At 38.8% G+C, this 23,339-nt stretch overlaps 1 protein-coding gene across 1 annotated transcript in view; it reads left to right on the forward strand.

The window, feature by feature from the left end:
• Positions 1 to 23,339, forward strand: part of KMT2A (lysine methyltransferase 2A) — a 76,409-nt gene that overhangs the window by 42,263 nt on the left and 10,807 nt on the right. The window contains exons 14-31 of the mRNA XM_063093342.1: positions 78 to 191; positions 626 to 810; positions 1,838 to 2,011; positions 2,742 to 2,852; positions 3,158 to 3,231; positions 3,854 to 4,047; positions 4,379 to 4,485; positions 5,435 to 5,572; positions 6,646 to 6,804; positions 7,548 to 7,665; positions 7,787 to 7,865; positions 8,931 to 9,091; positions 9,290 to 9,475; positions 9,703 to 13,951; positions 14,628 to 14,708; positions 15,748 to 15,812; positions 17,008 to 17,178; positions 20,540 to 20,614. Coding sequence (XP_062949412.1) covers positions 78 to 191; positions 626 to 810; positions 1,838 to 2,011; positions 2,742 to 2,852; positions 3,158 to 3,231; positions 3,854 to 4,047; positions 4,379 to 4,485; positions 5,435 to 5,572; positions 6,646 to 6,804; positions 7,548 to 7,665; positions 7,787 to 7,865; positions 8,931 to 9,091; positions 9,290 to 9,475; positions 9,703 to 13,951; positions 14,628 to 14,708; positions 15,748 to 15,812; positions 17,008 to 17,178; positions 20,540 to 20,614 — 6,441 coding nt within the window. The remainder of the gene's footprint in view (positions 1 to 77; positions 192 to 625; positions 811 to 1,837; positions 2,012 to 2,741; positions 2,853 to 3,157; positions 3,232 to 3,853; positions 4,048 to 4,378; positions 4,486 to 5,434; positions 5,573 to 6,645; positions 6,805 to 7,547; positions 7,666 to 7,786; positions 7,866 to 8,930; positions 9,092 to 9,289; positions 9,476 to 9,702; positions 13,952 to 14,627; positions 14,709 to 15,747; positions 15,813 to 17,007; positions 17,179 to 20,539; positions 20,615 to 23,339) is intronic.

A 23,339-nucleotide genomic window follows, 5' to 3' on the forward strand; every position in this document is an offset into this window, starting at 1 on the left:
TAAAGATTTTCAATTAGGCTGGCATATGTAACTCAAGGGCCTTAAAAGCATTTGTGCAAACTTTGCTTTGCTTTCAGGAAACTTCTGCCCTCTCTGTGATAAGTGTTATGATGATGATGACTATGAGAGTAAGATGATGCAATGTGGGAAGTGTGATCGCTGGGTCCATTCCAAATGTGAGAATCTTTCAGGTACAGAAGGTTGGAGTCTTTTTATTACAGTTTCCTTCTTTCTAGGTACTACTGCATTTACAACCCCCAGAGCACTATAAACCTAAAATTATGGTAGTGTTGTTATTTGAAGTCTTTTTATTTATTTTTTTGGTCTCTAGAATAAGCAACATTTGTTTTGAGTTTATGCTTGTTTATCTTGAACACATCCCTTTAAGGTATGTGTTTGCTGTCCTTTGTGGGTACCATATAATGGCTTTCCAATAACTAAATCCCTTAACTAATAATGTCCCTTTGAAGGTCAGTGTGTGTGATATCCTAGGGGATATTAGAATCTTAATGCAGTTCCTAACATTCACCTTTATAGTAAGTTCAGTGGAATAGTTTCCTCTTCTCCCTCTCTCTACTGTTCAGAGAACCTCATTGTAGGTTTTTGTTTTCCTGCATCTTCCTAGATGAGATGTATGAGATTCTATCTAATCTGCCAGAAAGTGTGGCCTACACTTGTGTGAACTGTACTGAGCGGCACCCTGCAGAGTGGCGACTGGCCCTTGAAAAAGAGCTACAGATTTCTCTGAAGCAAGTTCTGACAGCCTTGTTGAATTCACGGACTACCAGCCATTTGCTACGCTACCGGCAGGTAGGTCCAAGTCTCATTTTGTTTTCTGAGAGCTTGTTCTTAGTGGTTTTTACCTAGTAATGGAATGGGGTTTTTTTGTTGTTTGGCTTCATTCTTTGGTTAGTTTTATAGAATTACTTTGTTTTAGGCATAACCATTAGGAAAATTTTTAGAGCCAAGAGTAGGACCTTCCTTGGAGTAAGAAATAGGAAGGGACCATAACTTCAAATTCCTTGTTGTTATAATAACAAATTTGGACTCTGAAGGTGATGGGGAGTCAATGAAAGGCTTCACCCAAGAGAGTAACCTGATCAGAGTTGCTTTTTAGAAAAAAAAATTTATTCTCACTGGAGTGGAAAGGAAGGATGGGAGAGGCTTGAGCCTAGAGGCAGGAGCAGTAGTTAAGAGGCAGTTTAGTAATCAATTTGAAAAGCACTACTTTTTGTCCATATAAGTTGTGAACTATATACATCTATGGGGTAGTCATTGGGAACACAAGGTATAATGTTGGAAGAACCACATGGATAACTTTAACTTAGAGCTAGGCTGATTTTTATCTTTTAATAAAGGTCCATTTTTTAAAAAAAAATAGGAAAATTAACTGCTTTCCATGTTGTATGCAAAAGGAACTGGTCACAGTTTCAATTTCTTTTTTTTTTTTTTTTTTTTTTTTGTCGTTTTTTCGTGACCGGCACTCAGCCAGTGAGTGCACCGGTCAGTCCTATATAGGATCCGAACCCGCGGTGGGAGCATCGCCGCGCTGCCAGCGCAGCACTCTACCAAGTGCGCCACGGGCTCGGCCCACAGTTTCAATTTCTTTATACTGGGTTTGGAAATTATCAAGCAAAGCTCCTAAGTTAGCCTAGCCAAGCTATTAGATAACAGGCTGGTTTTAACTTTTCTATTTGAGAAATCTCTGCTTATTTTCATGTTCTTTGGGTTCTATAATATCAATCATTCAATACCATTTTTATTAATTTTAATAGAATTTGCATGGATGCCTCAGTTTCACTGTTAGATAAAAGAAACATATCTTTCCTGGCAACAGGCTGCCAAGCCTCCAGACTTAAATCCTGAGACAGAGGAGAGCATACCCTCCCGCAGCTCCCCAGAAGGACCTGATCCACCAGTTCTTACTGAGGTCAGCAAACAAGATGATCAACAGCCGTTAGATCTGGAAGGAGTTAAGAGGAAAATGGACCAAGGGAACTACACATCTGTGGTATGTATGTCTCTACAGCAAACTACCCAAATTTCAAGTGCCAGTTTAGCTTTCTTGGATCTTTGGGGGATGAGGCTGGGTATAAATAAATTTAAAAATGATTTGTATTATATTTAGAAATGTCATATAGCTTGAGATACCTAAAATATGTGAGTCATTTTAACTCTGTGTTTCAGAAGAAGGGTTATGATAGGGAAAGTAATGTCTTAAAATGGTTCTTTTATTTGGCTTTCATCTGAATTCTTTGAAAATTATTTTTAGCGCTAAGAACTGTTTATGGGAAAAATGCTAATGTGAAGTTACTTGGTTCACCCCTTTTGAGATCAGGTCCAAATAATGTGTCTTCTTAATAGGGTATTCATTTATAGATAGTTGCTTTTAATTTTATGATTTTAAGAATATATGGGAAATGATTATTATCTCATGGTTTATATTTGTTATTCAGTTGTTTATTTTAGTCCAAATAAAAAATTGTGTACCTATTTGGGTAACTTACCATGATACAGCTAATTTATTTGCATTCTTGCCATATTAGCCTGGGCATCTTTTGATTGCCACAAGTTAATTGTGAACTGAATCCCAAAGGCCTTGCCAAATAGAAATAGGTTGTGAGTTTTTTGTTGGATCTCTGTGCTGGATGAGTAAGGAAGGAAGAGGAAGTGATTTTGAGAGCATACTGTTGATGTATTAATGATCAATTAAATAATTGATGTATTGTTTTTGTATACAGTTGGAGTTCAGTGATGATATTGTGAAGATCATTCAAGCAGCCATTAATTCAGATGGAGGGCAGCCAGAAATTAAAAAAGCCAACAGCATGGTCAAGTCCTTCTTTATTCGGGTGAATGATATTAATAGTTTATGTTTCTCATGCTTACCTATGAGTAATTACTGCATGAATACAATGGACTTGTTTTGTTCTGCTTTTTACTTTGCCATGTGTATAAAACATCTTTTCGTTTAATTTGTTCCTGTGATTCTTTGGGAGGAAGTTGGTGAGGTTGCCAGAGTGGGTGGATCTCTACCTTGTTGGCCTGAAATTATCTTTGAATTGACAGAAGCTGGTGTGAATTTGTTGGGTGTAGGTGGTTCCCAAATGCCTGTTCAGATGTTTACCTTTGGTTTGTTTGTTTGTTTTCCTTTTAGCAAATGGAACGTGTTTTTCCATGGTTCAGTGTCAAAAAGTCCAGGTTTTGGGAGCCAAATAAAGTATCAAGCAAGTAAGTAAATTCAGTATTACTTTTTTTTCTCCTCATCAGCTGGAAATCTGAGAGCTCATATTTCTGGATTGAGGTTTTCTAAGGGCTTTTATTATTAAAAATAAATCAGTTGAAATGCCTTTTCAGTTCTAGTTTGGAGACAATATTTAATGTTTGTTGTAGGTTATTGCCTTTTTTTTTTTTTTTAACTTATGTGTTTGTTATGTTTTAGGGAACTTGGTTTAACTCATGGCATATGTACAGTATATGTGTGATATAGCCATGTAGTTGGCCTTGTTGTAATTGGGTTGTGTTTTACTTAGTTTAAATGGTTCTATCTACTGCTCTTGATTCCCCATATTTAACCTTTAATTTTTATTCCAGTAAGTTCTTTTGGTTTTTGATAGGGTTATCATTTATTTCTGGAAGATAAACCAAGAGACATATGTTGGGACTATATTTTTAAAAATATTAGAGTCCTGTGTACTTAGGCAGTTTTCAAATTCTCCAACTTGTTCTTACATTCTGTGGATGGCTTCTGCATGGGGCCAAGACCTGACGATTTCAAGAATTTCATTACTTTGTACAGTTCTAGGTATATTGTAGGAGTTCAATAAATACTTGTTGAATCGATTATTTTCAGCAGTGGGATGTTACCAAACGCAGTGCTTCCACCTTCACTTGACCATAATTATGCTCAGTGGCAGGAGCGAGAGGAAAACAGCCACACTGAGCAACCTCCTTTAATGAAGAAAATCATTCCAGCTCCCAAACCCAAAGGGCCTGGAGAACCAGACTCACCAACTCCTCTACATCCTCCTACACCGCCAATTTTGAGTAAGGCACCAAATAAAAGTCTCATTTTCCATTTCCCTCTATATGCAAGTGATTGACTTTGTGAATCTAAACTTGGATATCATAAAAGAATTTTTAGGTCATTCTTAAATGTAATAAAATCATAATATTTCTTTCACTTGGGATGTTAACAAGGACTTGATATAAATACTCTTGAGTACTGTAACATATATGGTGAGATAGCATAACTTGGAACAATTTTGAAAATGTTTAGTTTATAGACTATAAGCTATTTAAGCTGAATTGTTTTCTTTTTTCCTGAAAATCACACATATTGTTGCCAATTTTAACTGGCTGTCTTTTGGGTTCCAAGGTACTGATAGGAGTCGAGAAGACAGTCCAGAGCTGAACCCACCCCCAGGCATAGAAGATAACAGACAGTGTGCATTATGTTTGATGTATGGTGATGACAGTGCTAATGTAAGTATATTGGGATATAGGGTCCTAGTTAATAGACACTTCAAATGAACTGTTTGTCCTTTCTGTCTACACTTGATGACTAGGTGCCATTTATTTGATAAATATTTATTTGTCACTTAGTTTGTGGTACTGGAGTTTTTTATAACTTATTTAGTTGATTTAAAAGGTAATTTGCCTTAAATTAACCTATTGTCATAATTTCTACTGGAAGTTCCTCAAAAAGATTCTGTGAAAGTTAATAAATACATGTTGCATAATAAATAACTTGCGTTTAATGTAGGATAGCAAAATGGTTAAGAGCTCCAGATCTGACAGGCTGCCTAGATTCATTTCTGTACTTTACTGCCTACTTATTGATCTTGGCAAGTAGCTTAGAACCTCTCTGACCCTCAATTTTATCTTTAAAATGAAGGTAATAATGCTTACCTTAGAGTGGTTGTGAGGAGTAAATGAAATAATGTATGTAAAGCCTTTATTAAGTTCCTAGCACATAATAAGCTTACAATTTAACAAAAAAAGTTTTTTAATGCAAACTTAGAGAAGTGGCTTTGAAATATGGTTTAAAGAAGTCAGTGCACATTTTTATAAACTTATCACATATTGCTCATTTTTTTATTCTCTACATTTATAAAATATTTTCAGTATATGGAAAAGGTGATCTAGAAAGGAAGTAGAAATAGAGAAACACTGAAAAATGAATTGTGACTTTTGTGTGCATCCCTAAACTAAAGAATTATAGTTGCTTTCTTGAGGTTATCTTGATTGAGGTAAAGCCAATATCAAGGAAAACCTTCTTTGGCATTATATTCTTTTTTTTTGGTGGCTGGCTGGTTTGGGGATCTGATCCCTTGACCTTGTTGTTATCAATACCATGCTCTAACCAAGCAAGCTAACCAGCCAGTCCCAGCATTAAATTCTTTAAGCAAAAGGAAATCTCTTTATTTCATAGGATGCTGGCCGTTTGCTATACATTGGCCAAAATGAGTGGACACATGTAAATTGTGCTTTGTGGTCAGCGGAAGTTTTTGAAGATGATGATGGATCACTAAAGAATGTTCATATGGCTGTGATCAGGGGCAAGCAGCTGGTAAGAACTTATGGGTAAATTTTGTGAAAGAGATTCCCTCTCAGTTTCCAGATGTTCTTTCTGTGAGCAAATGCAGCCTCACTGATGTTTTTCAAAGTGCCTTCAGAATAGTTAGCCAACAAGTGTACACTGTAGGCAGGTTGCTATTCTGACCCTAGGAAGAGAGATGCAAAAGAAATAGAAAACAAAGTATTATCTAATTTGAGAGATAATTCACATATGTGAGAGAAGTGTTAATTCATTAAAGAATTTAGGCTAAATGATTTCAGAGGTCTCAGTATAATCACCATTCTGAGGTTCCACAGGATAAACCCATATAATAAAGAGGGGATGTGAAAAGTGATCAATAGCAGCTGAGACCGATCAGAAAAGGCATGAAAGAGTAAAATTTTAAAAACTATATTTCTAAGGTGGGGAGAGAATGAAGCATTATCAAAAAGAAACAAAGGAACAAAAAAATAGCCTATACAGAGAAACAAGTAAATTGTGTAGAGAGAACAAACAAAAAGTCTTACCTGGAAAGGAGCCCAGATTGTGAGTGTAACAAAATAAGGTGGCGACATACAGGGACAGTTGAAGGAAATCTTTGAGTCATATAAGTTCATCGTCTGTTGAGTCTAATAACTAAAGAACCATTATGATTCTGACTAGTAAAATCTTTCTAGAGCTGAATTTGTATATAATAGCTTTCTCACAAAATGATGTTTTTAGCATTGATCTCCAAAATTTCATCTTTTCTTGCCCCCCCCCCCCCCGGTTTTTGTGTGTATGTGTGTATGTGAATTCAAAATTTCATCTTTTCTAAATCAGTTGTGCATCCTAGAAAGAATGTTTTAGTCCACGTTCTAAACATAATTGTAATATTTAAATTTAATAGTTACAAGGCCCTATGGATAATGGGAGAGAGAAGATTCAAGGAGGCTTTGTGGCTCATATCAGTTCTCTGTAATTCAGTAGATTACCAATAAACAAAACGAAGGAAACGTAGAATGGGGTGATTCTATAGAGGAGATGGCAAATGTCTTAAAACATCTAAAAGCCTGAATAAGACTCTGTTCTTTCTGGGTTTTTAGAGATGTGAATTCTGCCAAAAGCCAGGAGCCACTGTGGGTTGCTGTCTCACATCCTGCACCAGCAACTATCATTTTATGTGTTCCCGAGCCAAGAACTGTGTTTTTCTAGATGATAAAAAAGTGTATTGCCAACGACATCGGGATTTGATCAAAGGCGAGGTGAGAGAGATTTAGTTTCCTATTTTGCTTTTTAATAATAGACTTTACTTTTAAGAGCAATTTTAGGTTCACAGCAAAATTAGCAGAAGTCACAGAGATTTCCCATATACCCCCTGCCCTCACATAGGCGCAGTCTCCCCCATTATTAGCATCCCCCACTGGAGTGGTATGTTTATTACAATTGATGAACCTACTAAGATTTACTCTTGGTGGTGTACATTCTGTGGGTTTGGACAAATGTATAATGACATATATCCATCGTTATAGTATCTTACAGAGTATTGTCCCTGCCCAAAAAATGCTCTGTACTCTGCCTCTTCATCCCTATCTCCCCTTTAGCCCTGGCCAACCACTGATCTTTTTACTGTCTCCATAGTCTTGCCATTTCCAGATTTTCATATAGTTCCAATCGTGTAGTATGCCTTTTCAGACTGGCTTCTTCTACTTAGCAATATGCATTTAAGTTTTCTCCAAGTCTTTTCATGGCTTATTTAGTTGCTTTATGAATTCTCTAGGAATTCAGGGAAAAAAGACTGAAAAATAGCAAGATGGTAAACTATTTTGCCTTCCTACTAGGTATTCCTAGAGTCACTTCCTCTTATGAGGAATACAGAAGTCCTGCTAGTAAAACAGAAGGCTGATTTTGATTTAAGCTCTGTACTTGGCCTGTGAGAGAGTCAGTATCATGAGTATAGTGTGAAAAGAGACAGCCTGTTAACAGCTACCCTGGGTTTTTATTAAAGGTGGTTCCTGAGAATGGATTTGAAGTTTTTAGAAGAGTGTTTGTGGACTTCGAAGGAATCAGTTTGAGAAGGAAGTTTCTCAATGGCTTGGAACCAGAAAATATCCATATGATGATTGGTAAGACCTAGGCCTTTGTTATTGGGGAAGGCTGTTATGTCATTGGGGCACTTTCTAGTCCTCAGTTTTAAAATGACCCGCCTCATTATCTCCTCTAATCAGTTCTTTTTTCCTTGGTCAGGCTCTATGACGATTGACTGTTTAGGAATTCTGAATGATCTTTCTGACTGTGAAGATAAGCTCTTTCCTATTGGATATCAGTAAGTAGCACTATAAAGAGGAGACAGCAGTCCCTGCAACTTGAGCACCAAGCAATGTGCAGGTCATTAAATGTAGGGGCACACTTGTTAGCTACCTTAACTGCGACCAAAAATTATCACTTTTTGCTAGTTCTCTGGTTCATCAGCTTGTAGATTGGGACTAAAGCAGCATTTTATGTTAGGTAAATCCATTTATAGAAGGAAAGTATTGTTGGCATAATTTCAGAATCATTTCTGGATAAAACCTAAATAGAGAACACAGGGTCCATCTCTTAAGGTTCTTTTAAATTCCATTCATCTGGATGCAAAAGTCCAGATTGTTTTCATGGATCAAACTCCTCATGCCCTGTCCCCAATTTTACATTTTTTAGATCCTTCTAAAAATATAAATCCCCACAATAATAATCAGATTCTCCAGTAAAAATTTATAATCTTTCCTACATGAAGCAAATTGTTAAATGAATGTCTAACAAGTTGACATTATAAATTCAATTTCCCTTCTACCTCTCCCTCTTTGGAGTCTCATTTTGTAATATAAACTCCAATTTATTCTGCATGCCAATTCTGATGACACAGTCTATACTCCACATTTAGCTGACAGCTCTTTGTACAGGATTCAGCAGATTTGAAGCAGTTACATTTCCCTTGACTAATGGGGCTTTTCTCAAATGAAACACCTCAGGTTTGCCCTTTGTTTTATTTTAGGGCCTCACTTCGTGCACCTTGTAGGGCGGTAGTCTCTTCCTGAAGGCCAATAAATATTTTTTGTAGTAGTTAGTATTTTTCTTTCTCTGGGTTTTAGGATATTTTTCTATTTTTGGCACCTGCTTATGATACAATAAAAAAAGATCTTATGTTATTTTCTAAGAGGCTAGGAAAAACCAAGGACTTCAAAAAGCTTGGAACAGCTTAACTAAGAGAATCTATACTAAGAACCCATGAAATAAAGCTAAATTCTGTAAACCAAGGAGTCCAGGGAACCTAGGATGAGGAAAGGTTTTGACAAATGTTGATTTCTGTTTCTGTCCTCTCACTTATAGTGATTTTTCTAAATCCATTTGCCAGATGTTCCAGGGTATACTGGAGCACCACAGATGCTCGCAAGCGCTGTGTGTATACGTGCAAGATAGTGGAGTGCCGTCCTCCAGTTGTAGAGCCAGATATCAACAGTACTGTTGAACATGATGAAAATAGGACCATCGCCCATAGTCCAACATCTTTTACAGGTTAGTCTTTCATCAAGATGGAACCTGAATTTGATTTTTGGGAGTACTGTGATTGAAAGGTGGGGGGAAAGTCCTTTACTTGGGAGATCTCTTTTGTTTCTAGTTTGACATTTACCTAATAGCTGGCTTTTTAAAATATTTTTGTTTGATATTTTAATTGGGCTTTTTTAGTTAAGTGTTTTTATTTTTCTACCACAGAAAGTTCATCTAAAGAGAATCAAAACACAGCTGAAATTGTAAGTCCTCCATCACCAGACCGACCTCCTCATTCGCAAACCTCTGGCTCCTGTTATTATCATGTCATCTCAAAGGTCCCTAGAATTCGCACACCCAGTTATTCTCCAACACAGAGATCCCCGGGTTGTCGGCCATTGCCTTCTGCAGGTAAAGGACTTTGTTGACCTATTTGACCCAAGATGGTCAGCTCAAAGATTAATTTGTAATTCTTCCAGGCAACTTTATGTTTGTGACTTATACTAATGGAAAACATAGGTTTTCAGTTGCCTATAAGTATATATAGCCAAGTCATTGAAACCAATGACTTCCACACATTTTTTCTATCTCTAATAGACTTTACTTTTACTTTACTTTACTTTTTCTCTCTTGTTTAGGAAGTCCTACCCCAACCACTCATGAAATAGTCACAGTGGGTGATCCTTTACTCTCCTCTGGACTTCGAAGCATTGGCTCCAGGCGTCACAGTACTTCTTCCTTGTCACCCCAGCGGTCCAAACTCCGAATAATGTCCCCAATGAGAACTGGGAATACTTACTCCAGAAATAGTGTTTCTTCAGTCTCTACCATTGGGACCTCTACAGATCTTGAGTCAAGTGCCAAAGCCGTCGATCATGCCTTAGGGCCACTGAATTCAGGTTCTAATTTAGGGCAAAACACTCCAACCTCTTCAAATTTGCAAAGAACAGTGGTTACTGTGGGCACTAAAAACAATCACTTGGATGGATCCTCTTCAGAAATGAAGCATTCCAGTGCTTCAGATTTGGCATCCAAGAGCTCCTCTTTAAAAGGAGAGAAGACCAAAATGGTGACTTCCAAAAGTTCAGAGGGATCTGCACGTAATGTGGCCTACCCTGGAATTCCTAAACTGACTCCACAGGTTCATAACACAACATCTGGAGAATTAAATGTTAGTAAAATCAGCGCTTTTACTGAACCCTCTTCAGTGCCATTTGCTTCTAAAGAGGCACTCTCCTTCCCACAACTCCATTTGAGAGGGCAAAGGAATGACCGAGACCAACACACAGGTTCTACCCAACCAGCAAATCCCTCTCCAGATGAGGACACTGAAGTCAAAACCTTGAAGTTATCTGGAATGAGCAACAGATCATCCATTATCAATGAACATATGGCATCTAGTTCCAGAGATAGGAGACAGAAAGGGAAAAAATCTTGTAAAGAAACTTTCAAAGAAAAGCATTCCAGTAAATCTTTTTTGGAACCTGGTCAGGTGACAACTGGTGAGGAAGGAAACCTAAAGCCAGAGTTTGCTGATGAGGTTTTGACTCCTGAGTTTATGGGGCAACGACCATGTAATAGTGTTTCTTCTGATAAGATGGGGGATAAAGTCCTTTCTATTCCAGGAGTCCCCAAAGCTCCATCCATGCAGGTAGAAGGATCTACAAAGGAATTACAGGCACCTCGAAAACGTACAGTCAAAGTGACACTGACACCTCTAAAAATGGAAAGCGAGAATCAATCCAAAAATGCCCTGAAAGAAGGTAGTCCCGCTTCTCCTTTGCAAATAGAGTCAACATCTCCAACAGAACCAATTTCAGCCTCTGAAAGTCCAGGAGATGGTCCAGTGGCCCAATCAAGTCCTAACAATACCTCATCCCAGGATTCTCAGAGTAACAGCTATCAGAATCTTCCCGTACAGGACGGAAACCTAATGCTTCCAGATGGCCCCAAACCTCAGGAGGATGGCTCTTTTAAGAGGAGATATCCTCGTCGTAGTGCCCGTGCACGTTCTAACATGTTCTTTGGGCTCACCCCACTCTATGGAGTAAGATCCTATGGTGAAGAAGACATTCCATTCTACAGCAGCTCAACTGGGAAGAAACGAGGCAAGAGATCAGCTGAGGGACAGGTGGATGGGGCTGATGACTTAAGCACTTCAGATGAAGATGACTTATACTATTACAATTTCACCAGAACAGTGATTTCTTCAGGTGGAGAGGAACGGCTGGCTTCCCATAATTTATTTCGGGAGGAGGAACAATGTGATCTTCCGAAAATTTCACAGTTGGATGGTGTTGATGATGGGACAGAGAGTGATACTAGTGTCACAGCCACAGCAAGGAAAAGTAGCCAGATGCCTAAAAGAAATGGTAAAGAAAATGGAACAGAGAACTTAAAGATTGATCGACCTGAAGATGCCGGGGAAAAAGAACATGTCATTAAGAGTTCTGTTGGCCACAAAAATGAGCCAAAGATGGATAACTGCCACTCTGTAAGCAGAGTTAAGACACAGGGACAGGATTCCTTGGAAGCTCAGCTCAGCTCATTGGAGTCAAGCCGCAGAGTCCACACAAGCACCCCCTCAGACAAAACTTTACTGGACACCTATAATCCTGAACTCCTGAAATCAGATTCAGACAATAACAACAGTGATGACTGTGGCAATATTCTGCCTTCAGACATTATGGACTTTGTACTAAAGAATACTCCATCCATGCAGGCTTTGGGTGAGAGCCCAGAGTCATCTTCATCAGAACTCCTGAATCTTGGTGAAGGTTTGGGTCTTGACAGTAATCGTGAAAAAGACATGGGTCTTTTTGAAGTATTTTCTCAGCAGCTGCCAACTACAGAACCTGTGGACAGTAGTGTCTCTTCCTCTATCTCAGCAGAGGAGCAGTTTGAGTTGCCTCTAGAGCTACCATCGGATCTTTCTGTCCTGACCACCCGGAGTCCCACTGTCCCTAGCCAGAACCCCAGTAGACTAGCTGTAATCTCAGACTCGGGGGAGAAGAGAGTAACCATCACAGAAAAATCTGTAGCCTCCTCTGATGGTGATGCAGCACTGATGAGTCCAGGGGTAGATCCAACTCCTGAAGGGCACATGACTCCTGATCATTTTATCCAAGGACACATGGATGCAGACCACATCTCCAGCCCTCCTTGTGGTTCAGTGGAGCAAGGCCATGGCAACAATCAAGATTTAACTAGAAACAGTAGCACCCCAGGCCTTCAGGTACCTGTTTCTCCTACTGTTCCTATCCAGAACCAGAAGTATGTGCCCAATTCTACTGAGAGCCCTGGCCCATCTCAGATTTCTAATGCAGCTGTCCAGACCACTCCACCCCACCTGAAACCAGCCACTGAGAAACTCATTGTTGTTAACCAGAACATGCAGCCTCTTTATGTTCTCCAAACTCTTCCAAATGGAGTGACCCAAAAAATCCAGTTGACCTCTTCTGTTAGTTCTTCACCCGGTGTGATGGAGACAAATACTTCAGTATTGGGGCCCATGGGAAGTGGTCTCACCCTAACCACAGGACTAAATCCAAACTTGCCAACTTCTCAATCTTTGTTCCCTCCTGCTAGCAAAGGACTGCTCCCCATGCCTCATCACCAGCACTTACATTCCTTTCCTACAGCTACTCAAAGTAGTTTCCCACCCAACATCAGCAACCCTCCTTCAGGCCTACTTATTGGGGTTCAGCCTCCTCCAGATCCCCAACTTTTGGTTTCAGAATCCAACCAGAGGACAGACCTCAGTACCACAGTAGCCACTCCATCCTCTGGACTGAAAAAAAGACCCATATCTCGTCTACAGACCCGAAAGAATAAAAAACTTGCTCCCTCTAGTACCCCTTCAAACATTGCTCCTTCTGATGTGGTTTCTAATATGACTTTGATTAACTTCACGTCCTCCCAGCTTTCAAATCATCCCAATCTGTTAGACTTGGGCTCGCTTAATACTTCATCTCATCGAACTGTCCCCAATATCATAAAAAGATCTAAATCTGGCATCATGTATTTTGAACAGGCACCCCTGTTACCACAGAACGTGGGAGGAACTGCTGCCACAGCAGCAGGCACATCAACAATAAGCCAGGACACTGGCCACCTCACATCAGGGCCTGTGTCTGGCTTGGCATCTGGTTCTTCTGTCTTGAATGTTGTATCCATGCAAACTACAACCACCCCTACCAGTAGTAGTGCATCAGTTCCAGGGCATGTCACCTTAACTAACCCAAGGTTGCTTGGTACCCCAGATATTGGCTCAATAAGCAATCTTTTAATCAAAGCTAGCCAGCAGAGCCTGGGGATTCAGGACCAACCTGTGGCTTTACCGCCAAGTTCAGGAATGTTTCCACAACTGGGGACATCGCAGACTCCCTCTGCTGCTGCAATGACAGCAGCATCTAGCATCTGTGTGCTCCCCTCTACTCAGACTACAGGCATAACAGCTGCTTCACCTTCTGGGGAAGCAGCAGAAGAACACTATCAGCTCCAGCATGTGAACCAGCTCCTTGCCAGTAAAACTGGGATTCTCTCTTCCCAGCGTGATCTTGATCCTGCTTCAGGGACCCAGACATCAAACTTTTCCCAGACAGTTGATGCTCCTAATAGCGTGGGACTAGAGCAGAACAAGGCTTTATCCTCAGCTGTGCAAGCCAGCTCAGCCTCTCCTGGGGGCTCCCCATCCTCTGGACAGCAGTCAGCAAGCCCCTCAGTTCCGGGTCCCACTAAAACCAAACCAAAAATCAAACGGATTCAGCTGCCTCTGGACAAAGGGAATGGCAAGAAGCACAAAGTTTCCCATTTGCGGACCAGTTCTTCTGAAGCACACATTCCAGACCAAGAAGCCAACACAACATCCCTGACCTCAGTCACAGGGTAAGAGATTCAAATGTTAGCTATGGTGGGTCTGTGGGATTTTGTGCTCTGGATTAGAGGTTTTGAAGTGGTAGTCTTTTTGGAGGGACACTCCTCTGTCCAAGTTGCGTTACTAAAGGGTTTCCCGGGTTTTGACTTTGACTTCTTCCCCTCCCAATGGTGATTCATAGAGTAAAATATAGTTCCATTTGTGGGCAGTTTGTCTCTTGGATAGGACCACATCTCTTAATTACTCTTTGATTTCAAATAGTGCTGCTTTTTGCTCCTGTTTCTTTTTTTGCTGAGGCTTAGGATACTAGGGAATGATTATTCCTGTCTGGAGGGCAAAGCCCTTTGTTTTAGATCTTCATGGAGTCCTTTTTAAAACTTTCTCGTTGAAGTGTATCATATAAAGTGCACTAGTGAATTTTTACACGTGTATGCACCCATGTAGCCACCACTCAGATCAAGATAGAGAACATTTCTAGCACCCCAGAAGGCCCCTTGTGCCCTCTGTTATTCAGTATCCCCTTAAGGTAACCATTATTCTAACTTTATGACCATGGGTTAGTTTGGCTGACTCAGTAATTTTTATCACATCCTGATAGAGTCGTTTCTTTAGACTGACCTCCACGTTTAGTTTGGTACATATTCACTGGCGACTTTTCTTGAAAAGATACAAATGATTTTTTTCCAGGACTCCAGGAGCAGAGGCTGAACAGCAGGATACAGCTAGTGTGGAACAGTCATCACAAAAGGAGTGTGGGCAGCCTGCAGGGTAAGCTTAAAAATTAGTTCTCTAAGGTTAAGCCCTCAATTCTGTCCACCTCATTTAAAAAATACTTCTTCCCTTCCTGCTTTACATTGCTTTTTATTTTGTTGCCAAAGATTTTTTTAATGGGAGTAATACCAAAAAAAAAATCCAACATAGCACAGAATTATTTAAATAACGGGTAATGGTTCTCTGTCCCTCCTACCCACCCCCTCCCAATCTATTCCCTAGAGGTAACCATTGCTAATAATTTGATTTTATCCATGCAGGCATTTCTGTGCATATACAGATATACATTGTATATATATAAATATATATACTCTTTCTTTTACATGAAAAATGTAATGTAGTATGTACTGTTCTGTTTGATTTTTTCACTTACTGTACTATTTTGTGTACATCTTTCTGTACCAGTACATATAGATACACTTCACTTTTTTAATGGCTGCCCTCAATTCTGTTGTGTGGATCTAAACTATAATTTATTTAACTAGTCCCCGATTGATATGCATTTGAATTGTTTCCAGGATTTATTTAATCTTTTTTATTTATTTATTTTTGCATCTGGCCAGTTCAGCAATCCGAACCCTTTACCTTGGTGTTACCAACACTGTTATTTAATTTTAGAAAGTGAAAATTGTTTATGGTTTACTTGCCTATGCAGATTATTTTTTATTTTTAGTTAAACCTCTAACTTATTTAAGTAACTCCAGAACTGCTTCTGACAAGTGTTCTTTCATTTTTTTCTAATAGTAAGGGTATGAGAAGAATTTCAAGGGCACAGTCTACAACTTCAAAAGCAGAAACTTAATGTCAATATTTGGTAAATAATCTCATAAAAGACAGCTTTGTGTTATGTACAACGTATGCACAATAGTGTGGTGGTGGTGTTCATTCAACAGGTTCTACAGAAAGCCCCTGTGGTTCATTTTCTAGTAGTTGTTTTGTATAACTAATACAGCTGTATGGCAGATTGTGGACAGTTTTTGTCTTTGAATTGAGCTAGCTAATGGTACATTTCACATTTGGTTTGCTTTTCATTTAGGAAAGTGGCTGTTCCTCCAGAGATTCAGACGACTCAAAATCCAGCAAATGAACAAGAAAGTACAGGTATGTGGGTGGGTAACAGGTTAGAATAAGAGAATTTCAAAGCTAAAAGGACAATAAAAATCATCTACTTTACCTCCTGGTTTTCTAGACTCAAAAAAGGGAAAAAAAACTAAGTTCCAAAGAATTTAAGTGATTGGCCAAAGTTGTAGACTGACATTTGGAGTACCTATCTCCTGGTGCAGCTCTTCCAGTACATATTCTGTGATCATCTGTCAGCTAAAAGACACAAAACAACACCTATAAAAATCCTGTATTCTGCTGGTTTTAACAGCAGTGAGATTTATAAATAGCTGATTTCAAATAGTGATAATCTGACTTCATCCTCTAGTTGTCACTGAAGAAAACCAAGAACCATTTTTATTAGATAGTCAGATGTTAGTAGCAACTCCAGATATATCTCCATAGCACTTTCCATTCATCCTAATGAATTTGATCAGAGAATAACCGGTCACTTCAAGATTAGAGAGTTCTGGATATAAGGCCCTGCCCAGTTTGATAGATGGGACTACCCAAAAGAGAAGAAGGTAGAGAAAAAATGCTTTTAGGCATAAGATTTAAGATGTTATCACATCCTGCTGATTTGCTGGTTCCTCAAGATGACTGTCACATCTATTTATGTGAAAAGGCAGTGAAGGGTGGTAGCTGAGCTAATAGTGCAGACTCTGGAGCCAGATGGGTTGAAATCCCAGCTTTACCACTTACAAACTGTGTGAACTTGGACTAGTTACTTAACCTCTCTCTGCCTCAGTTTTCTCACCTTTAAAATGAAGATAATAATAACACCTACCTCACTGGGTCGTCATGAGGTTTACCTAAGTTAATGTATGTGAAGTTCCTAGAAGAGTGCCTCATACATAGTAAGTGCTTCACACTTATTAACTGTTGTTATTTTTTACCCTTGACCCTATTGAGAACAGTTATTGAAAAACTATTGAATTGTTATACCAGAAACTTTACCACAGAACAGCATAACTTCATGGAAAAAAACCCTCAGTTTTAGTTACTTTTTAGCTACGACCCAGGGCAAGCACTTGGAGCCTCAGTTTTATTGTCTATAAATGGGAATAATGATAACAACTGTGGAATATTGGTAGGCTTAGAGATAATATACATAAGGTACCCTGTACATAGTTGGCACTCAGTAAGCATTTGTTATTGCAACCACTTTGGCCCCTATCTATTTTCTCTCTCCTAGAACCTAAAACAGTGGAAGAGGAAGAAAGTAATTTCAGCTCTCCGCTGATGCTTTGGCTCCAGCAAGAACAAAAGCGGAAGGAAAGCATTGCTGAGAAAAAGCCCAAGAAAGGTCTTGTTTTTGAAATTTCAAGTGATGATGGCTTTCAGATCTGTGCAGAAAGTATTGAAGGTGAGTTAATTAAATTAGACGGACCCACCAGCAGCGGCCCTGTTTCAGCTAGATCTTCATTTTATGAGTATTAGTACCATTTGGGTGGGCAGTTTTGTGCTAGGTGTCATGGTGGATACTTGGAGGCATTATGCATTTTCCTTGTCCTTGAGAAGTTTCTCTTCTTAGAGAAATAACCATAATTTGTGTGAAAGGTCAGTGATACAGATTATGTTTAAGAGTACATAAATATTAGCAGTCCAGCTCACCCTTCAAGCTCCAGCTCACACAGTCTTCCTTAATCTTCTGAGGCAGATAAGCACTCCCACTCCCTCCTTTCAAATCTTATATGTTCCTCTCTCATAGCTTAAAATTTATCATATAAATGTTTGTTTACTTTTTTTTTTTTTTTTTTAATTTTATTTTGTCGATATACATTGTAGCTGATTAATGCTCCCCATCACCAAAACCTCCCTCCCTTCTCCCTCCCCCCCTCCCCCCCAACCATGTCCTTTCTGTTTGTTTGTTGTATCAACTTCAAATAATTGTGGTTGTTATATCTTCTTCCCCCCCCCCCCCCGGTTTGTGTGTGTATGTGTGTATGTGTGTGTGTGAATTTATATATTAATTTTTAGCTCCCACCAATAAGTGAGAACATGTGGTATTTCTCTTTCTGTGCCTGACTTGTTTCACTTAATATAATTCTCTCGAGGTCCATCCATGTTGTTGCAAATGGCAGTATTTCATTCGTTTTTATAGCTGAGTAGTATTCCATTGTGTAGATGTACCACATTTTCCGTATCCACTCATCTGATGATGGGCATTTGGGCTGGTTCCAACTCTTGGCTATTGTAAAGAGTGCTGCGATGAACATTGGGGAACAGGTATACCTTCGACTTGATGATTTCCATTCCTCTGGGTATATTCCCAACAGTGGGATGGCTGGGTCGTATGGTAGATCTATTTGCAATTGTTTAAGGAACCTCCATACCATTTTCCATAGAGGCTGCACCATTTTGCAGTCCCACCAACAATGTATGAGAGTTCCTTTTTCTCCGCAGCCTCGCCAGCATTTATCGTTCATAGTCTTTTGGATTTTAGCCATCTTAACTGGGGTTAGATGGTATCTCAATGTGGTTTTGATTTGCATTTCCCGGATGCTGAGTGATGTTGAGCATTTTTTCATATGTCTGTTGGCCATTTGGATATCTTCCTTAGAGCAATGCCTACTTAGCTCTTTTGCCCATTTTTTAATTGGGTTGCTTGTTTTCTTCTTGTAAAGTTGTTTGAGTTCCTTATATATTCTGGATATTAATCCTTTGTCAGATGTATATTTTGCAAATATTTTCTCCCACTCTGTTGGTTGTCTTTTAACTCTTTTAATTGTTTCTTTTGCTGTGCAGAAGCTTTTTAGTTTGATATAATCCCATTTGTTTATTTTTCCTTTGGTTGCCCGTGCTTTTGGGGTCGTATTCATGAAGTCTGTGCCCAGTCCTATTTCCTGAAGTGTTTCCCCTATGTTTTCTTTAAGAAGTTTTATTGTCTCAGGGTGTATATTTAAATCCTTAATCCATTTTGAGTTGATTTTAGTATACGGTGAGAGGTATGGATCTAGTTTCATTCTCCTGCATATCGATATCCAGTTATCCCAGCACCACTTGCTGAAGAGGCAGTCCCTTCCCCAGTGAATAGGCTTGGTGCCTTTGTCAAAGATCAGATGGCAGTAAGTGTGTGGGTTGATTTCTGGATTCTCTATTCTATTCCATTGGTCAGTGTGTCTGTTTTTATGCCAGTACCATACTGTTTTGGTTATTATAGCTTTGTAGTATAGCTTAAAGTCAGGTAGTGTTATGCCTCCAGCTTTATTTTTTTTGCTGAGCATTGCTTTGGCTATTCGTGGTCTTTTATTGTTCCATATAAATGTAAATGTTTGTTTACTTTTATGTCTCACTCACCCAACAGTGAACATCCCATAAAGCCCGGAATTTTATTTTCTTAGTCGTCTTTATATCCCGAGCATTCATTAACCTTTGAAAGACTAGTGAATGTTCTCTGGCTGTTAGAACTAAAGTTTGGAGTTTGAAGGATAGAAAGGTCACTGTGGGTGAGTTAGGGTTACCAAATAACCCATGAAGATTAAAGAACAGAAGATTCTATTAAAGGAGGTAATAGAATTTGGGTTAGGCAAAGGGGAGTGGGGAGGGCTTTCTAAGAGAAAGAAAGGATGGAAGCAAAGTTAGGAAAACAGGACTGCATTTGGTGAGTGTAGAGGAGGGTCCAGTGGGAAGTTGACGCTGATATCCATGTCAGGTAGTAGTGAAAGAGAAAACTGAGAAGATGGATTGGGCACAGGTCTTGATGGACCTTCAGTGCCAAACCATGAGGCCTTTGAAAATTTGGGGGAGTGAAATAAAAGCAGAATTTCAGGAATCTTAATGTGGTAGGTCCATATAAGATAGATTGAACTGTAGACATGCAAAGATAAGAGGTCACTAATGAGAATATTGCTAGAATAGGGATATCAAGTAATAAAGCCCATTTCCAGTGGGAAAAGAAAGGAAAAGAAGAAAGAATGGATGCACTTGGTGACTGCTTGGATATGAGGAGGGGAGAGAGAAGACTCGAAGATGAATCTGAAGATTCAGGCCTGGGTGACTAAGAAAAGGATAATGTAAAGAGAACGAAGAAGATATGTAAGGAGATATAAGTTCCACACAAGACATTGAGTGGAATGTCTTGTGTGGAATGGTGGTGAGAAATCCAATTAGAGATGTATAGCAGACAGTAAGAGATCATAGAATCTTAGGTTAGAGCTTGAGGGGACTGTAAAGATTTTCTACCCCTTAATTTTAAGGAACTGAGAGGTTATGATCTCCCCATAGTCCTGGTTAAATCATTAGCCATGTTAAATCACTAAATCATGTTTTGGTTAGGGATATAGGGAATAGAAATAATACCAAACATTCAGGTGTGGGATCCAGACTTCCACTGAGGGATGTGAGTGCTTTGGGGATTCAGAGGTCATTTCAGAAGGTCCGAATCTCCTTAACGCTCCTGTGTCCTCTAACAGAAAGAGCACTGCTGGGTAGTGCATCTTCCCAGCTTCTTCATGCAGTAAATTGATTTAAACTATAAGAAAAAATGGGCCGGTTGGTTAGAGCAGTGTTGTAACACCAAGGTCAAGGGTCTGGATCCCCTTACTGGCTAGCTGCCAAAAGTAAATAAATAAGTAAACAATAGGAAAAACAACAAAATGCTATTCTAGGAGAGTATGTGTTTATGTTATAGGGATTCTAAGCATAATGCATGTGCAAGCCATTGGTATTAAGAGATGTTTGCATGAATATTTTTTAGACTACAGTTTTCTTTTGTTTCCTTCCAGATGCCTGGAAGTCATTGACAGATAAAGTCCAGGAAGCTCGATCAAATGCCCGCCTAAAGCAGCTCTCATTTGCAGGTAATGGCTGGAGTTCTTATTTCACTCCTGTCTCACAATAATCTGGTAACTTGTTAGTCTAACCCAGAGCCGATTCTACCAAAAGCAACAAAAAAAGAAAATCAACATTTAAAAAAAAAAAAGAAAATCATTTTTCACAGCTTTATTGAGATATATACTGTACAGTTCACCCATGTAAAGCATACAGTTCAATGGATTTTAATATATTCACAGAGTTGTACAACTGTCACTACTATATAATTCCAGAACATTTTCATCATCCCTAAAAGAAACCCCAAACTCATTCTCCATCCCCAGGCTCTGGCTCTCTCTGTGGATTTGCCTATTCTGGACATTACATATAAATGAAATCATACTCTATGTGGCTTTCTGTGACTGCCTTCTTTCACTTAACATAATGCTTTGAAGGTTTCTCTCTGATGTAACATTGCATCAGTACTTTGTTCCTTTTTATTGCCAAATAATATTGCATTGTGTGTCTATACCACATGTTGCTTATCCATTCATCAGCTGATGAACATTTGGATTTTTTTCACTTTCTGACCATTATGAATAATGTTGACATGAATATTCATGTACAAGTTTTTGTGTAGACATTTGAAAATTTCTCTTGGGTATATACTTAAGAGTGGAATTGCCAGGCCATATGGTAACTCTGTTTAACTTTTTGAGGAACTGACAAATTATGATTTTTTTCAAAGTACCTGCACCATTTTATATTTCCATCAGCAATGCATGAGGGTTTCAGTTTGTCCACATCCTCACTAACGTTTATTATTATCTGGGTTTTTTTTACTATGGACATCCTAGTGAGTGTGAAATGGGATCTCATTGTAATTTTGCTATAACTTCTTTTTAAAGTTGAAATAGTTTCTTATTGGTATCAGACTTCAATTAAATTTAGACAGTGTAAAAACATTAATACGCTTGTTTCTAGTGAAAATTAAAGATTTTAATTAATCTAAGATAGAAACCTTCCATTGACTCTTTTTTCCATATCTATCTACCTCTCCTTCCTCCTTTCAGACTGGTGCTGGGAAGGTAGGTGAATGGTTACTTAGAGGAATTTAACTTTATCTATGTCTTTATTTTTCTTTTAAGAAGGAAGGGAGGGAAAATATTTGAAGTGTGTATTAGAAAATATTAACATTTGTTCATTTTAGGTGGCAGATACATATGAGGCTATTACAACAGCCTGTGTATTATTTAACATTTTAAATTTTTCAGAAATTTTTTAATTAAAAGAAAGAACAAAGAACCCAGCAGGTATCTCCCGCAAAATACAAATGGCCAATAATATGAAAAGATTCTCAATCTCACTCATAATTTTTAAGTGCATATTAAAACCTGATTAACAATTTCCACCTTGACTAACAAAGATTCAGAATTTGGAGATAATATGCATAAAGATGGAGGAGATGGGCCCTCTCCTACATTAATGGTGGATGTATAACTTATTAATACAACCATCTGGAAGAGCAGTTAAGCAATAGCTATCAAGATTTTCTAGTTACATCCCCGTCCACCCAACAATTACACTTTAAAGAAATTATCTTATAGGTAGTCTCAACCAAGTCATAAAAATGTATAAGGATATTCATTACAATGTGTAGTAACAAAAAACTGGAAGCAATCCAAACATTCCTTAGTAGAGGAATTTAGGAAGAGGTCCAAAATAAATTAATTGAAAAGGCAAGTTATAACAGTATGTATCTAGTATGCTCATAAGTCCCTTAAGATACTTAAATTATATATGTACTAGTGATTGCTTCTGAGGAGTAGGACCTGGGGCATTAGAATGGGCAGCTTTTACTTTATTTCTCTGTACTATTACACTTTTATTTATATCCATGAGTATGTATTTCATTTATAAATTTTTTAAAAACTAGTTAATTTCGTTATACTCAATTTTTAAAAGAACAGATGGCAAGTAAGTTTTTTAGAAAGTTAGGCTCCTCCTAGGTCCTCAGCCTCTTCCCCTCTTACTCTCTCTACTCTCTAGGCTCCTTCAGCCATTCCCACGTTCTCACATTACAGCTCATGATTCAACCTACCATCCCCCAAAGGTCAGGTGAAAACAACTCCAGTCAGTCTTGTCGTCCTTCCTTTCCCTCATCATTTACAAGCTATTTATTCTACCCCCAAAGTATGAGTCACTTCCCTTTCTTCTCTTTCTTTGCTTCCTCAGGCATAGCACTTGTTATTTTCACCTGTAATGTTAAAAAGCCTTGTAACTGGTTCCTGACTCTTCCTTTTTTCCTCCTTACAGCGTATCCTCAGCATCACCAGAGGTACCTCAAAAGCTTCTTAGTATTGTCTACTAGTTGGGGAATAAAATATCCAATCCTTAAGTATTTGTTGATAGTAATATTTGCTGAACACCTGTAATAAGCCTAGCACCATGTTAGACACGCAGGATGTAATCGTTGAGTAGAAGCAGACTTGGCCCTGCTCTCCTGAGGTCTCCAGTCTGTGGATCCTTACATGACGAGGTCCTATTCAGCTGACTCGTCTGTTCAGCCTCAGCTCTCACCACTTTCCTCACCTCTCAAGGTTCTTTGTTCTGTAGCCATACGACATGACATGTTCCACATCCATCAGTTTGTCTTCAGATGGGGTCTATAAATGTGAGTCAGAATCTCTGGGCTCGGAACTAAGAAAGCTGAATTTTTAACATGTGCCCCCAAGTAATTCTTATTTATATTACATGTGCTTTCACACTAGC

Source organism: Cynocephalus volans, chromosome 4, assembly GCF_027409185.1.
Source record: "Cynocephalus volans isolate mCynVol1 chromosome 4, mCynVol1.pri, whole genome shotgun sequence".
Taxonomy (NCBI): Eukaryota; Metazoa; Chordata; class Mammalia; order Dermoptera; family Cynocephalidae; genus Cynocephalus; species Cynocephalus volans.